The 17,565-nt window shown below is 48.7% G+C and overlaps 1 protein-coding gene across 1 annotated transcript in view; it reads left to right on the top strand.

The window, feature by feature from the left end:
- Positions 1-17,565, top strand: part of PDE10A (phosphodiesterase 10A) — a 369,960-nt gene that overhangs the window by 27,669 nt on the left and 324,726 nt on the right. Inside the window, exon 2 of the mRNA XM_042987509.1 lies at positions 1,656-1,790. Coding sequence (XP_042843443.1) covers positions 1,742-1,790 — 49 coding nt within the window. The 5' untranslated portion in view covers positions 1,656-1,741. The remainder of the gene's footprint in view (positions 1-1,655; positions 1,791-17,565) is intronic.

Genomic DNA, 17,565 nt, shown 5'->3' with positions numbered 1-17,565 from the left:
CCCCCACTGCCCCCACCTGCCTGGGATTTCATGGTGAGCGACACCTCCCACTGACCTTTAATTTATCTTATCTGCACTTGTCACGGTTGAATTTGACCACGATCTATTCTTATTTTAGGAAGAAAGTCTGGCCCTGGTGGTCGAGACCCAGATACTGTCAGAGCATACGGCAGTCTGAAGGACGCACGGGAGATCTGACACGCAGGACGGGGGGGCTGGGGGCTCAGGAGAGGCCAGCCTGGGCCTGCCCGCACCCCCAGGGCTCCCCCCACCTCCAGCAGCCCGGGCCTCCTGGTTTCTGGGTTTCCATCCCACAAGCTCCGGGCAGACGGGGTGGCCTGAATAGGAAACAGCCCTGTCTGACCACTTGGATCCTCCTTGACTCCGTGAGGCAGGCGAGGGAGGCGGGTGGTCCCATGCTGGGTGGGGTGGGCGGAAACTGAGACTGAGACACAGGACATCCGACCGCGGTCTTTGCTCCGTTTCGTGTTTTCATTTCCACGCAAGCGTCATGACTAAATGTCGTGCTGATAATGGTTTCAGAGGTGTCTACACCGGCCAGAAGCTGTCCACGTGCTGTGGTTCTGGTTCTGTATCAGTTATACCATCGTAAAGCTGGTTTTCATGGTCTTATGGGGCGTCGCAATGCAAAATGTTTATTACGTCTCCAAAGTCTTCGTCCCGCCAGTAAAGCATTCTGACATCTGTACGTGGGACTTAGCAGTGACTTACCGTTGACTGTCCTATGATTGTTCACTTCCGACCTCTGCGTCCTCGTCTGGCTCCTGCTAGTTGTGCGTGAAAGGTAAGGACGGTGACAGAGGCTCACAGACACGAGCTCCCAGCTACAGCCCCACAAATACACATGATGGGGAGGGTCCTTCCCGCGCCTCTCTCGGCACTGCTGTTGGGGGCCCCGGGATGATGGGATGGAACATTTAGAAGCTCCAGTGTTTGCCAAAGTTCTGGTGGTGTTTGCTTCGATGATCTCGTCTCCAGGCCTCGCCTCTGTCTCCCCTCTGTCCTCTCCTGACTCCTTGCCTGTGCCCCGGTGCTCCTCCCCCGGCTCTTCTGCCCTGTGTTCAGTGGTCCCCAGCCTCATCGTCCTCCTTAATGAGAGCAAGCTTCTATGACCTTCGTGAAAAAGGGCTGGCTAAGCGCCCCCTCTCCCCGTCACACATTTCTGAATTAAACCCATAAAAATCTCCGAAGATGCTGTCTCCTGGTCGCTGCTATACAACTTCAGCACGCTGTGGTTTCTCCCTATGGGAGCAAGTGCGCTCTTGCTTTACGGCAAATAACTCGGAAGACGCCACGGAGACGAGCATTGCTTGCGTGAACTCGCATCGTGGATGGCCCGGGCTCCGGGTCTGCCAGGAAGGTGCGGTTTCCCAGAATCTGCTGCCAGGGGCACTCCTGAGTTGCTCCTTCCTGGTTTTACCGTGAGGCCGGTCCCCTGGGGGTACGGATCCAGGAAAGTGTTTCTCAGACCCTGTTAGCCAGGACGGCACCCACTTAAGGCCTGGCCACACCACGCCCATCTCCCAGACGGACGGTCCGAGACTGGAGACTTCCAGGAGGAGCCCTGCTCCTGATGAAAACAGTCCGTGTCAGGGGCAGTCGACATTAATATCGTGTCCCGTTGTCCCTTCCAGCCAGCTGTCTTCCCTTCACACTGAGGAGTGGGAGCAAAGGACCGACTTTGCCGGCTCTGAGGAGCAGTGTGGACACCTGGGCGCAGATGGGCGATGACCCAGCGGAAGGCAGCTTGGAGCCCTGCAAGGCAACAGGTACAGAGAGCCCCCCGGGACCCTTCTTGCCCTTCGCCTTGGTGTTCTCTCCGAGGAGAGACCCTGAGTGGGGGTCTCATGGACGGAGAACACGAGAAAGCTGTCCATGATTGGGAAAGATATGGGACTTCTCGATGTTCAGGACGAGCAGGCTTACGAGAGATTTCCAAAACACCTGGGTGGCTTTTTCCTCTTTTCCAACTGTTCTTGCATTTTTGAGGATTTCCTTGACCGCTAAACTTTGCTTTTTATCTCTCTTATATTTTGAAGTTAAGTCAGGCACCTTCTTGATTAATCCCACTGCCGAACTAGTCCTTTAATATTGCAACGAAGAGTGACGTCCTCAATCACTATCAAACAAGGGTATTTTCAGCACAAAAACCATTTACGTTACTTTCATCTGATGGCTTTTATGGTGAAACGAAATACCCGACAACAGAGTTCTTAATTGACCGGAAATGTTTCATGAAACGCGACTATTAGAACCTCAGAGGCAAAGCTCCTAAAATACAAAACAAATGTGCCTTTCTCCGGCTCTGATGTAGAGAAGGTGGTGACCATTCTGAAAAGCGATCCGTTTGTATGTTTAGGCATGTTTATAAGAGGGCACGCTTATAAGTTCTTGGCTGTCTTCTTTTGTATATTTATAAAAACCAGAAGAGCTTTGCATAGGGCCAGCAGAGAACTCCATTTAGCTCTGAGTGTGGCTCCAGGGGCAATGTCCATTCATTCTTGTGGAAATATTCTGTAGCCCCCTCCGGGTGCAAGTTTGATCCTTGGTCCTGGGAATCCAGTTAGGACCAGATGTGGGCCCTGTGTCCACGGGCTCACATTCTAGTTGGAGGACAGAAGGTAAGTCAGCAAATGTTGTAGTTTCCGGGAGTGAAGAGAGTGAAGCAGGGTGAGGAAAGAGTGTGGGACTCAAGGCCCAGCTGGATCTGGAACAGTTGTGACCTCTGCTCTCCCAGGAGGACCTGGAGGAAGAGCGTTCCGGGCCGGCTGGTGAGTGTGGAGGCAGGTGTGAGTCGGTGAGTTCAAGGCAGAGCAGCACGGCGGGCAGGGCAGCACGGGGGAGGGGAGGGCATAGGTTCAGAAAAGAGCGAGATCGGAGCGTCCCTGGAGGCCCCCGGTTGTGGTCTCCACGTGTTGGGAAAGCATGAGAAAGTTTGAAGCAGAAGAGCGACGTGATTCGGTTTGAAATTTGGAAGATGGCTTGGTCTTACCTGAAGGGTGCTCAGGACAGCGGGCGGGAAAGCAGAGATGGAAGACAGAGAAATGGCACGGCCTTGGCTTGGGCAGGGTGACCATGTGAGAACGGGGATTTTGAAGACACCCTTGACTTGACGAGCCTAGCTGGTAGATCGGAGGGAGGTACGAGGAGAGAGAGAGAAGGGATATTCCTGGTGAACCGTTGTCTTTTGCCTTGGTTTTCTGCCCTGGGTCCCTTCGTCCTGATGGGCGGGGCAGGACAGATACAGGGCAGGGGAGAAACGGGGCTCTGTTTTGGACATGCTGGGAGGGAGGAGCCTTTCCGACGTCCCCAAGCTGCCGAGCGGACAGTGGAAGGTGAGGTTAGGGAGCACTGCCAGTGAACCCCTGAGAAATGGGCCGAGAGCAGGAGGGAGACAGGGGGTAAGGTGGCCCCCAAACCGAGAGGCGGAAGCATTTCGAGGCGAAAGCAAACGACTGGCAGATGCACAGGAGAACTGGTAGCAGGACATGGGGGTGTGGATCCCACATAGACCGGTGACCTTGACAAGACCTTCAGTGCAGGGAGAGCCTGAGAGGCCCCAGGGCAGAAGGGGAGGAGGAGGGGAGGCAGGAAACGTCCAGGAGCTTCATTTTAAAGAACAAAGGGGGCGCCTGGGGGCTCAGGATCCTTTTGATTTAGGCTCAGGTCATGATCTCACGGTTCCTGGGTTCAAGCCCCGAGACGGGCTCTGTGCTGACAGTATGGAGAACGCTTGGGATTCTCTCTCTCTCTCTCTCTTAAAATAAATAAATAAACATTAAAAAGTAAAATAAAGAACCAAGAAGTGGGTGATAGCCGACAGGGGAGGGGGACGTCCAGTGGTTTGGTGTTTGTGTTTTAATATGGGGCGGGGGCAGACGGGCCGAACCTCACCAGCAGCAAATGCTGACGTCTTGCAGCCAGGGGGAGATTTTCTCCTCCCTGCGGGAGGGTCAAGAACAAAATCGGCATGTTTCCGTTCAGCCTTGATCAGAGGCAAAGGCTGCCCATCCCTCCCAGGGCAGGCGCCTTAAAGGGAGAAAGACCCCGGGAAGCTACCTCTGTGAGCAGCACGCACACCCACAAAATTCAGTTCCGGTGTCAAATTAGTTCTTACATGCTGACATTGCTGGGTAGCCATTTGCCCCGTGTGACTGTTGTTACTTAAGTTCATTAAAATTCAGTGAAATTAAAACATGTTCTGTCTCACTCGCACCGCCACATCTCAGGGGCTCAGTAGTCGCGTGCGGTGAGTGGCTAGTTGTGGGAGAGCAGAGAAGCGGATGATTTGCACTGTCACCTTCTGTGGGGTGGCACTGCTCTGCATCCGGAGGGAAAGGGTATTTTTTAAAGTAAGTTTACTGGTTTATTTTGAGACAGAGCATGCAAGCAGGGGAGGGGCAGAGAGAGAGAGAGAGAGAGAGAGAGAGAGAATCCCAAGCAGGCACCGCACCGTCAGCCCAGAGCCTGACACGGGCTTGATCCCACGAACTTGACATCATGACCTGAGCCGAAATCGAGAGTCAGATGGTTACCTGCCAGAGCCATCCAGGCGCCCTGAAAGACTTAACTAAATTCTAAATCACTTGCTCTGATAGGGATAGCCTTGGGGTTAAGTGTAAGACGAATGTTTCATTCTATAAAAACACTTTTGAAAAATCCACGTTTCCTTGAATGAAACCGTGTAAAACTGTTATTCACAAGTCTTTTTCTCCTTGAAGTCTAGATGGTAAATGAAGATAGGAGTTTAATGTCTCCTAATACTTGTTCCTAAAGGATCCTTTCATTAGGTAATGAGAACTAATTAGCCTCCAATGTTTCCCTTTTCCTCTTGGCTGCCAGGAATCTCCTAGCAAGATGTATTGATTTAATTATACTTGGACATTATAATGAGGAGCAATGTTAACACTAAGGCCAAAGTGAATCATTAGGGATCGAGGCAGGATAGAAACGGGAAGGGACGGTGACTTTGACTCTGGTCCAATCCCTACATTTAGTTGTAGATCAATCATTCTGCGTAACATCAGGCTTCTACCTTAAGTACTTATTAGAATGCTAATTTATTGACTTGTAATGGCAAGAAGTTCCGTCTAGTAATGCTCCTGCCCAGGACCCATGGAAAACTCTTTCCTGCTATCGAGACATCTGAGATGCCAACACAGTCATCAGACGTTTGCTTAGGGAACACACAATTAAGGCAAAGGGGAAGAACCGTCTTGAAGGGTGTTTCGTCCAGACCACAGCTCACATCCTTGAGATACCCTTGCTGCCCAGTTGAGGATGTGTTTCTGGTGATAGAACTGCTTTTGTTTCTCAGACTTCATCTTTTCCCCTCGCTGCAGAGCCACACATCCCTAAAATGTGCTTTTCTGAAACCACGGCACCTTGTCGGCCCTGCCTCCGAATTTTCCTGGGATGTGTTTCCATCACTGATGTTATTAGAGTTCTGTTATTAGAGTTCAGGAGGCTGGCCGCCCCCTCGGGGGACAAACATTTCCTTTTACCTCCAAGTTCTTGGAAAGGCGAGGCTCTGTCCTCTCTTCCTCCTCTCTTGTCATACTTGTGTTATCCTAAGCAATCTCAATCTGAACCCAAGGAAGTAAAATTTGCAATGTTTAAATGAAGCCGTCCTCCTTTAGCAAATGATTGCTTTAGTTATTATATTAATAGTGCATAGGCATTGGCCACGTTTTTGAAGTTATGGAATCCTTTTTAAAAAATAGACTTCATATCTTACCTTTCATCAAAATTACCTGTTTCCTAAATGGTAATAACCTCTATACTTCGGAAGGATTACAACCAGAAGCTGTATATGACTACTTTTGTAGCTAAAGGCCCAGTGACTGTTATATTTGGCATAGCACAATTATGTTCCATCCCATTGTTTGAACAGTCCCCCAAATTCACGGAAATGTCTTACCACCCCAAGGAGTCTTTTCTGAGGACCTGGGCTGCATTTGGGTCATGCTAAGGTGCTATGGGGAAACTTAACGAAGCCTAAAACAACATCCCTCATGTAAAAGGGTTTGTCTCCGAGACCTTCAAGAGACTCCCCGAATCCTGTCCCAATGGCACCGTCTTGGGGGCCAGGGGTGGGCGCCTGGGACCTGGTGGGTGGCTGGTGGCTCAGGCACCCTCATGTGGTGAGAGAACCGTGGTGTGAAACGGGTAGTGCTGGGTGCTGGGGTTGCAGGGGAAAGAACCACCTTGAGATGGAGGTTTGCCTTTTGAGACCTGGCACTGCGGGCAGTGGGGTCTGCAGAGAAAAGGGGATGCCCTTTAAAAGGAGAGGATTTAGGGGCACCTGGATGGTTCAGCCATTAAGCGTCCGACTTCAGTTCAGGTCATGATCTCGCGGTTCATGAGTTCGAGCCCTCCATTGGGATCGCGGTTTGTGAGTCGAGCCCCGCATCGGGCTCTGTGCTGACAGCTCGGAGCCCGGAGCCTGCTTCGGATTCTCTGTGTCCGTCTCCCTCTCCCCTTCCCCTGCTCATGCTCTGTCTCTCAAAACAAATAAACATTTAAAATATTAAAAAAAAAAAAAAAAAAAAAAAAAAGGAGAGGATTTCGAGGGCAGAGACAGAATCGGGTTGACCCGGAGACCGAGGGAACCGCGGATGCTCACCACAGTTGTGTAGGTGGCTATCGACCTCCAGTGACAGGTGATGGGGCTCATTTGTCGTATTTCTCTTCAGGGTGTCGCTTTGTCTTCCTTGACCTAAAGCGTGGGATGATCAAGCCCAGAGCCGGAAAGATGTTTTCGTTCATCTGCTTGGTGTTGCATCTCTTTGTATGTGTATTTGATCTCTGGCTCTTTTCAGAGAGACAGAAAACGAAGGGCATTTCCTGTTCTGTGACACCCACTCACAAAACCTAATCAGCAGGGTTTTTGCTGTGGATCACAGCACATTGACGGATGTCCCCTCTTCAACGGTCGGCACGTTGGCGGATTTACAGGTGTGACGGTCGGGACACAAATGCCTCTCGGGGGTTTTAGTTGTGACAAATAGGGTACTTCGTGTAAACTCTGTGTGAACTCTTCTTGGAAGGGACCTCATTCAAAGAAAGCCGCGGTGGCGGGGACGTGCCCGTCCTACTGTTTTTGCCGCCAGCTTTCCTTGAAGTTATCCTCGCCACACGCTCCCTGTTTGGACCTGACGTTGGTGATGTGGGCTGGTTTACAATTGAAGCGGGTGCCCCGGCCCCCCCCTTTCTTTCCTGGTCCCCACGCTGCTCCCCCTTTCTTTGGCGGGGGGGGGTGCAAAGCAGTTCCCTCCAAAGCCGTTGCCGTTGCGCGAGTCTGCTCGTTTGGCAGTGGGCGTCCCAGGACCGCAGCCAACAACACCCACGGCGTTTGCTGGCCCGGAGCCCGCAGACTTGAACCCGTTCCCAAACATATACGGAATTTCTCTGTTAGGGACAACATAGGGTGCTGTGTGACGCTGCCGATGCTGCGTTTACTCCCTCCTTGGTGCACGTGTGCGAATATGTTTGGGTTTATGAGAGAAAGTGCCGGAAGCTGGTTTTCCATGACTTGGCTACTCCTGCAGCAGGTGGTTCCGTCCATTCTGGACGATCTGACTTTGTGGCTTGGGAAATCACATCCTCATGACGGTGGGTCCAGCCAGCAGCCGTCCATCTTCGAGAACCCCGCGGGATTTGAACACAAGGAGAGACAGGCTGGATGGGCCCCAGTGGGCTTCTCAGCCCCCGCGCCATCCCACGGCCATCAGTGAGGGTCGGGGAGGGGGCACCAGAGGGAGTGAGAGGCAGCGGCGGGAAGGAGTGACGGTCGGGAGGTACAGAAGAGGCGGGACGGAGAAAGGGAGACGGGAGACCCCGTTTTGTTGCTTTTGGCCCAAGCCCAGGATTTACACAGCAAAGAGCGAGGTCCAGTGTGATCTTTGGAGTCAGAGGGAACTGGACAGTTTCTGAGCGTTCGAGCGGGTAATGTTTCATATCCGTGTTCCCCAAAGAGATCAGATCAGCATGCGTGTAGATTTAACGTCTTGTCTGCAACAACTCTTGAACTCGCTTTTGAAAGCTTTGAGCTGATGTACGATCTCTACTATGCATTGTCTTTCTTTGGAACTCATGAAGGGGAAACAGTGAATGAACAGCAAGCAAGTGGCCAAGGGCCACCTAGGCATGTGTCACCTTTGTGTTCTTATGGCTTCACCCACACGACCTTCTAATGGCTCTCAGACCTGGTGCCATGACATGCATGATTTTGTCCCTCACTACGCCTGCATGAGGCTAAGGCAACAACAACATCAGCCCAATATTGCAGCTGCAGAAGCCCCACGATGGTCCCTCTAAAGGAAGGAACACGGCCCTGTTGTCCTGGACCCCACGTAGGGTGTAAGGCAGTGTGACGGCAGAGTTAGAGTTACACTCTTCCGCTCGGGGGGTGGTGACGGTTTTGTCTGTCTGAATAACCAGAAATCATTATTTGCAAGCTTGCAAACAACCCAAGAACCTGGCCTTTGCAACACAACACAACCTTCCTTCTCCAAAGTGAGTTTGTTTTTGTGAGTCTGTGAAACAGGTGCATTTTACTCGAAAAAGACTGCAGCTGATCCGTCCGAAGCATTTCAGGCTGCGCGGGCACGTTGAAGACCAGTGGGCTTCCAGACGTTTCTTTGGAATAAAAAAACAAGGGGCGCCAGGGTGATGCAGTCGGTTAAGCACCTACTTCCGCTCAGGTCATGATCTCATGGTTCGTGGGTTCAAGCCCTGCGTCGGACTCTTGTGCTCACAGCTCGGAGCCTGGAGCCTGCTTCGGATTCAGTGTCTCCCTCTCTCTCTGCTCCTCCCCCGCTCGTGTGCGCTCTCTCTCTCTGTGTGTCTCAAAAATGCAATAAACGTTAAAAAAATTTTTTTTTACTTAATAAAGATTCTGGCAGTGGGTGATCACCGACCTGTTTTCAGCAGTTGACCTTTCCCAGGGCGAGTCCCGCGATCCTGGGAGTTAGATCCTTCAGAGGGAGATCAGAGGCCTTATGCTCACCTGATTGTGGTGCAGATGAGACAACGAGAGGGAGCATCGCGGGACCTGGCCCCGGACCGGCCGAGCTCCCTCACAGGACTTGGGAACCGCAGCCGTCTCCGGGGGGAACGGCTGGCTGCCAGCTCCGGTCCCCGGTGCGTGACGGACGGCCGCCTTGGTCTTGTTCTAGTTCTGTTCCTTTGAATTTTGTGACGCTTGTCAGCTTAGCTCATTCGGGAGCGGGCCGCACGCTGTCGCTCTCCCCCGACGAATGAGTGGATCTTCACCGTCCGTGTCTTGACAAGCAGATTTCTGAAACGTTACAGGAAATCTCCTTCTTCTTTGCCGGGCTTGTGTGTGCGCGTAGCCCCTAGAAGGGCAGCGCTGTCCCACTTACGGGTGTGCTGGCTGGTCGGCCAGGTTTGCAGGGATGCGGCCAGCCCACGTGCCGGAGATTAGAATCCGTCCCCTCGGGTCCGCGGTGAGGTCCTTACTCAGGCGAAAAGCCCATTGACGTCAGCAAGCCGGGAACGCGGCCTGGCTTCATTGTAAGTTAAAAGTGGTCACCGTCAGGAGGAAGTGGAGAAAGGGCAGGGAGTTTTTAGGAAGCTACGTTTTAAAAATGTACCTGCTTTCTGCTTTCATGGCTTTCTTTGGCACTTACTTGCACACGGAGTTGATCCGCAGGCTGACTGTGCCGCGGGGCATGTTCTGAATTCACCGGAACCTGACCCTGACCCTGACCCTGAGGTAGCCCCACCCACCAGGGGCCCCGGCAGTGTTTGCCCCTTGACGGAAAGTAGGAAAATACGCTAACACAGCTGATCTGGCACCGTCCTCCTCCCCGCCCGCCCCCTTGCACCTGACCTGCGGGACCCAGGGCCAGGCTGCCCGCGGGTTCCCCGCACGGCATCTTCTTGCCAGCGTGGGAGGACCCGCTGCCTGCAGAATTTCTCTCCTGGCGTTTCTCTGGCAGTCATTCTTCCAGATTCATCTCAAGTCCGTGAAGTCTCCCCAGAGCCCGCTGCACAGGCACACACACGCAGGACGAGTAGATCATCCCCCCCCCCTGACACCAAGGTAGTCGCTCTCACATGTCTTGGTATTCTGCAGCTATTTATGTCTCCCCCTCTCCAGACTCTGACTTTCCTGCTGGTAGAAACCCGTCTATTGACGCCTGTCTCCCCGCTACCAGGCACGGTGTCAGAACGTGTGAGAAATTCAACACAACAGTTTTGGTAAGAATCAAAGAAAACAGCGTATCCAAGCCTAATTGGAACAGAACTGCCCAGTGGCCGGCAGAGTGCGAGGTTTAGTATTTAAATGAGTCTGAGAACGTGGGAAGAGCTGTGAGAGCGACTCAGGTCGCGGGCTGTTCGGTTCCGCCCGCGATCAGAGGACGACGGGGACACCCCTGCAGAAGGCACGGAACCGGCCGCGACTGAGGTGGACGGTCTATGTCGGTGGCGCCCCCACAGGTGGCTGTTCTGCAAGCTTCCCTGTAGTCCTAGGCGTGCACTCCCAGGCTTCTGAAGTCAGGACCTTGCTGAACAAAATACCGCTCCTTCTGTCTGCCTGGAACAGAGGGGTGCCTCATAACGATCTGTTTATTCCAATAGGCAGGGCATTCGACTGGGTCCCTCCAGCCTACGGGCACAAAAGGGTTCAGCACTACCAACGGGACCTCTGTCCCTGTCCTCCTGGCTATAATATTGACAGGTGCAAGTGTCACCCCAAATAAGTCGAATACCCTACAGTCTCCCAACCACCTTGCATCAACGAATGCTTCAGACGTGTCACTTTCACTCCCTGGTATCTACCTGTCCGGTCGTCAGCATGATGATCTCATCCTCTAGCTGAGAGAAAGACTGCTTTAAATACGAACCAGTTACTTTTTCCTCAGAGGTCCTTCTAGGGGTACAAGGACACTGGTAAGTTGCATGATTTAGATGTTATTTTGAAGTCGAAGATAAGCTGATGATAAAATACTTCCTGTGATGGTAGACTTGCTAAATCTACTTGGAAGAATCGTACTTGCGATTTCATTCCAAGTACAATTGGAGGCCAAGGATGATCCTTATAAAACTAGGCATAAATAAAACTGCAGAGGATATACCACGTACTCTGCAGCAAAAGATCATTTAAATTTAAATCTAATCCTTTCCAATGCCCCATCTATATAATATATTGGGTGATAAGTGGCATTTTAATTTCTTGCCCCCAGATTGTCTTTTTTTTTCTTTTTTCTTAGAGAGAAATAGAGATCATGAGTGGGATGAGGAGGGGCAGAGAGAGAGAGAGAGAGAGAGAGAGAGAGAGGATCCTAAGCAGGCTCCACACTCAGCACAGAGCCCGATGCAGGACTTCATCCCCCAATCCTGGGTTCACGACCTGAGTCAAAATCAAGACTTGGACACTCAACTGACTGAGCCACCCAGGCCCCAGACCCTAGATTTTCTTATATTCCATATGATGTGACCTCAAAAAGGTACTGTGTGTATACATATGCTGTGTATGTGCTAATGTCAGGAGCCTCTAAGTGAGGTTATATTTTTTTTAAAGCAGCTCTATTTAGGTATAATTCACCCATAGAAACACAGAGCTTCATAGGTTTGGCTGTATTCATGGGTATGTGCAATCCTCACCATGGTGGGTCTTGGAATATTTTTATTTCTTCAAAAAGAAATCTCATGCCCTTTAGCTCCATACCACATGCCCTTGCCCCCTCTCTGTCCCACATCCCTAAACAACCAGGAATCTGCTCTATAGATTTTCCCATTCTGGACTTCCATGTGAACGGGGCGACATTGTGCGTGTCTTTTCTGTCTGTCATTTTTCACTGAGCACGGGTGTCAGTATTTCATTCCCTTTTATGGATGAATAATTCCCCCATTTTAGGAATATGCCCCATTTTTTCTGTCCATCCATCAACTAAGGGACATTTGGGTTATTTCTATCTTTTGGCTATTGTGAGTAACGCTGTTACGAACAGTTGTGTACCAGTATTTGGCTTCACTGATTTCCTATATTCTCTTTCTGTTCTCCATGTTAGTAATCTCCACCCTAATCTTTGTGATTCTCTTCTTCAGGTGCAGTTGACTCTTCTTTTTCTTATGTCTTAAGGTGGAAGCTTAGGTTACTGATTTGAGACCTTCCTGCTTTATTGATCTAGGCTATAAATTTCCCTCCAAGCACCGCATTAGCTGCACCCATAAGTTTTGGTATGTTGTGTCTTTATTTTCATTCATCTGGAAGTATTTTCCAATTTCCTTTTTATTTCTTCTTTGACCCCTTGATTGTTCGGGAGTGTGTTGTTTACTTTTCTCCTATTTGTGGGTTTCCCGAATTTCTCCATGTTCTTGATTTCTGATTTCATTCCACTGTGGCCAGAGAAAATACTTTCCAGCATTTGTATTCTTTTGAACTTATTGAGGTTATTGTATGGCCTAGCAGATGGTCTATCCTGCAGAATGTTTCAAGTGCCCTTGAGGAAGACTGTAGTCTGTTGCCATTAGGTAAAGTGTTCTGTACAAATTGGTTAGATCTAGTTGGTTTATACTGTTATTCTTCTATTTCCTTGTTGATCTTCTTATTGTTCTATGCATTATTTAAATTGGGGTATTGAAGTCTTTAACTATTATTGTTAAATTTTCCCATTTCTGTCTTCAATTCTGTCAGTTTTTGTTTCGTGTATTTTAATGCTCTGTCATTAGGTACATATATCTTTGTAATTGTTACAGCTTTCTGATGGGTTGAACTTTCCATCATTATAAAATGTCCCTCTTTATCTCTAGGAACATTGTTGTTTGTTTGTTTTAAAGTCACTTTGCTATTATTACAGTCCCTTCTGCTTTCTGGTGGTTGCTGTTTGCCTGATGTATGTTTTTCAGTCTTTCACTTTAAAACTATTTGTATCTGAATCTAAAATGTGTCTTCTGTAGACAACAAATCGGTGGGTTATGTTTTGTTTTTCATGCACTCAACCTCTGCCTTTCGATTGGATTGTTTAATCCATTTACATTTAATGTGATTATTAATATAGTTGGATTTATTATAGCTTGCCATTTTCCTTTTTTGTTTTCTATATATCTCATGTCTCTTCTGTTTATCTATCTATATATATAGATATATTTTTAATTTCTCTTTTTCTATACTCTTTGACACTGAATGAATATTTTCTAATGTAGAGCTTTAATCTCACTGATGATGATTTTCACTCTGTTTTTGTCTTTATGATTTCAAACCTGTCGCTCTTTGTACTATATCAGGCTATGTCTCTCATTTGTGATTACAAGTAGTATTCCTTTTATATGGCGTCACTCTAGGTTGCCTGCCTTCACCTTAGGCAGTAGCCATTATTAGGGTTATTTTTTTCAGTTTTCACTTTTCATAACACTGGGAAAGGAACTAGAATTTAAAGCTTAACCTAAGTGTTCCTGCAGAGACAGAGGAGATTGATAACTAGATTCAAGGAGTCCCCTGCTTCTCCTGTGACTGCTCAACCAAAGGTGCCTTGAACAACTAGTGTTATTATTGAATAATCTCATTGGTGTTTAGGAGAGAGATGCACACTGCTTAAAATTCCGTTAGATACTAAGGAAATGGGGGTGGGGGGAATAGTAGGAGGTTGGGAGTTTGAAGAGAAAAGAGGGACTCCCTTCATGACATTAATTTTAAAAAGCCAAGCCTGAGGAATAAAAGAATTCTCTTAGGTGTTATTCTAAAGGGCTGATGGGAACCAGTACTCGCTGCTCTCAGTAGGAGTGGTGACCGAGTAAGGATGTTTTCTTTGTATCTTTTCACCTATAAGCACAATTCTTTTTTTATTGTGGTAAAATATACATAACATAAAATTTACCAGGTCAACCATTCTGAATGGTATTTCATTGTAAGTATTACATCACCATTTATCTATCCATCCATCAGCAGGCCCTTGGATTGCTTCCACCTTGTGGCTGTTGTGCATGAGGCTAAACACATGGGTGTCCAAATATCTGTTTGAATCCCCTCATCCACTTCTTTCAGACACATACACAGAAGTAGAACTGTTTAAAGTCTTGAAAAATTGCTGTGTCATTTTCCATAGCAGTTGCATCATTCTACATTTCCACCAGCAATGACCAAAGCCTTCAGTCTCTCCGCATCCTTGTCAACCGTTGCCATTTTCTGGGGTTTGTTTTTGCTTTTGTTTTTGTTTTGTTTTGATCATCGTCATCCTAATCAGGGTGAAGTGGCCACTCTATATTTTTGAGTTACATTTTAGTGGTTGCTCTAGGGCATACCACATATATCTTATCAGAAGCAGCTTCAAATTTATCTGAGCTTAATTCCTGCGATATGTAGGACTGTTACTCCTATATAGCTCTGTTCCCTTTCCTCCTTTTATGGTATGGTTATACATATTACATCTATTGTATTACAAACCCAAACCTACTTCCTTATAATTATTACTTTACCACCTGTCATCGTTTCCTTAGCAATTACAACTCTGCCCCTGACTGCGTTTCCTTTCTACTGTTATTGGCAAATACATGATGGTTCTATTCTATTTTTATATGTTACAGGCCCAACAACAGACTATACTTATTTTATAAAACTTTTTATAAAATTATTTCATGCTTTATAGGGGACCTAAGAAAGGAGAAAAACATGCATTTATAGTGTCTCCTATAATTATATAATTCCTTTTACCAGTGCTCTTTGCTCATGTGGATTAGAATTATGATATTCTGCCTAAAGAACATCCTTTAGTATTTCTCATGAAATGGGTCTGGTCGCAACAAATTATTCCAGTTTTTGCCTTAGAAAAAGTTTTTTTTTTTTTTAATTTTTTTTTTTTAATGTTTTTGTTTATTTTTGAGACAGAGAGAGACAGAGCATGAACGGGGGAGGGGCAGAGAGAGAGGGAGACACAGAATCGGAAGCAGGCTCCAGGCTCTGAGCCATCAGCCCAGAGCCCGACGCGGGGCTCGAACCCACGGACCGTGAGATCGTGACCTGAGCCGAAGTCGGACGCCCAACCGACTGAGCCACCCAGGCGCCCCTCCTTAGAAAAAGTTTTTATTCCCCCTTTATTTTTGAAGTATACCTTTGCTGTGAATTGAATTCTTTGTTGACAGTTTTGTTCTCCTTCAAGCACTTCGAATATGTTATTCCACCGCCCTCTGGCCTCCATTGCTTCTGCTGAGAAGTCAGCTGTCCCCTTACTGGGGTTCCCTTGGATGTGTGTTGTTTTTCTCTTATTTTCAAGATTTTCTCCTTGTCTTTGACATTTAATGTTTTTACTTGATATGTCTGTCTATAAGTCTCTGAGTTTAGCAGATTTGGAGTTCATTCAGCTTTCTAGGGATGTAGGTGATTGGTTATTGTCCTTCAATAAATTGGGAACGTTTATGAATTTGAATATTTTTTTCTTCCGTCTTCTCTCCTTCTGGTACTTCCTTTATACGTGTGTTGGTGTGCTAAATGATACCCCACTTTTCTTCGAAGCTCTGTTCATTTTCCTTATTCTTTTTTTCTCTCTGTCCTTCCGCTTGCAAAATCTCTATCAGCCTATCCTCAAGTTTGCTAATTCTTTCTCTTGCCAGTTCATATGTTCTGTTCGGCTCCTGACCAAGTTTTTATTGTGCTTTTCAGCTCTCTAGTTTCCACCTGGTTCTTTTCCATAATTTCTCTTTCTTTATTGGTGCTCTAGATGTGATGCGACATCACCACGCCTTCCCTTACTTCTTCAATCATGGCATCCTTTAGTTCTGTGAACATATCTATGACTACTCTGAAATATCCTGGTAAATCTGGTAAATCCAGGGCATCTGGGGGGCTCATTCAGTTGTGTCTGACTCTTGGTTTTGGCTCTGGTCATGATCTAATGGTTCATGTGTTCGAGTCCCATATCAGGCTCTGAGCTGCCAGCCCTTGGGATTCTCTGTCTCCTTCGCTCCCCTGCTCAAGTGTTCTCTTTCTCTCAAAATAAATAAATAAATAAATACATATATATATATATTTTTTTTAATCTGTCATCTGGTTACTCTTACAAGCAGTTTCTGAGGAAAGCTCTCCTTAAAGAGGGGACATTCAAAAGTGAATGCCCGCAGACTATAGGCAAGGGTCCTTGTTTTAGAAGGTTCTGGTAGGCCCTCCCCCCCTCCCTTCCCTCTCGTTCCTTCCCAGGTCCCACCCTTATTGGCTTGATAGCTCTGGGTGCTGGGAGGTCCATTCCTGATTGGCTCGTCTCGGTTGTATGAAGGCTGGTCTATGGCCATATCATTCCTTGTGGGTCATATGTTTCATGGCCTATTTCTTATTTTTAGTTAGATCTTTTGTAAGATTCCTGAGGGGAACCTGAAGGGGAGTAGGTGGGGTCCGTTTCATGCTGGAGAGGAACCTTACCCCTGAGGGGGTCTGCAGTGGTCACACCCTCCCAGCATTGTTCCAAAATGTGTTTTTCTCCACCCAGGGACCTCAGGTCCCAACCTTTCCCCTCTGCCTATTTTATCCTATTTTTCCCTATCATAGTGGTTGGATTATTTTAGTGTTGTGTCTCTCTCTCAGAGTCTCTCTCACACACACACATACACACACACACACACAGCACAAGCTTCTGATAGTCTCCTTAGAGAGACACAGCTTTGGGTGCACAGTCACCCTGGGGGACAGGGGTGCTGGCGGGGCCCTTTTCCTGCCTTTCTTGTCCACACACAGCTGTTAAACTCCACCAATGCCTTGCTGGCCTATCATTCAGTTGTTTTCAACACTGCCCTGGGGCATAAATTGCCTCACAGACTAATCCAATCAAATTCTGGCTCCTTTAAAGGAAAAGTTTCTGAGGTCATGTTTGATATTCCGACCCTAGGGAGGCTCCTGCCAGCTGTCTGACTTCCTGCTCCTCTCCTGCAAGCTAGCCGGTGGCAGTCTAGGCGGCCTCTGTCTTAAAATCAAGAAGGTCCCCCTGGTTGCCTCTCGCCACAACCTCTACTGCTCTTGAGGGGGCCCCGGGTGTAAATTTTCCGGCCCTGCTGCAAAGGCAGTCAGTGCCTTGGGAGGAGAGAGGAGCTATCTGGGTCAGGCCTGCTTCTCCCCACCCCCCGGGCCAAGTCTCTGAGCCAGGGCTGTGGGGCTGGGAGTGGGACGGCCATGAACTTCTCTCAGAGCGACACCTGTGCTCCAGCAGCCGAGTGCCTGTGAGGGAGGATGCTTGGAAGGCGGGCGGGTCCTCCTTGCTCCCCTCTCCTGGCGTGGAACCACCCCTACCCAGCTAGGGGAGGGCTCTCGGCCTGCTGCGTCAAGGTAAAGGCCGCGTTCCACGGGTGGGGGGGTCTGGCCAGAAGGAGGGAGACCCCCCCTCGGCTGCGCTCAGCCGGGACACAGGCAGCTGGGAGAAGAATGAGAAACTCATATATATTCTATATATTCCCTCCTCCTGGGAAGAAAGCCCTGTGCCCGGGGGCTGGTGGGGGACGGCAGGGTGATGCCCGAGGTCTGGCTGCAGCCTTCTGGAGTGAAGTCTCCCCCTTGCTGAGCCCGGAGGAGTGGAGAGGCTACCACCTCAGCCCAAG

The sequence above is a fragment of the Panthera tigris genome, chromosome B2, assembly GCF_018350195.1.
Source record: "Panthera tigris isolate Pti1 chromosome B2, P.tigris_Pti1_mat1.1, whole genome shotgun sequence".
NCBI classification, from domain to species: Eukaryota; Metazoa; Chordata; class Mammalia; order Carnivora; family Felidae; genus Panthera; species Panthera tigris.
The sequence above is the reverse complement of the archived record's forward strand: the minus strand, read 5'-3'. Positions and strand labels throughout refer to the sequence as shown.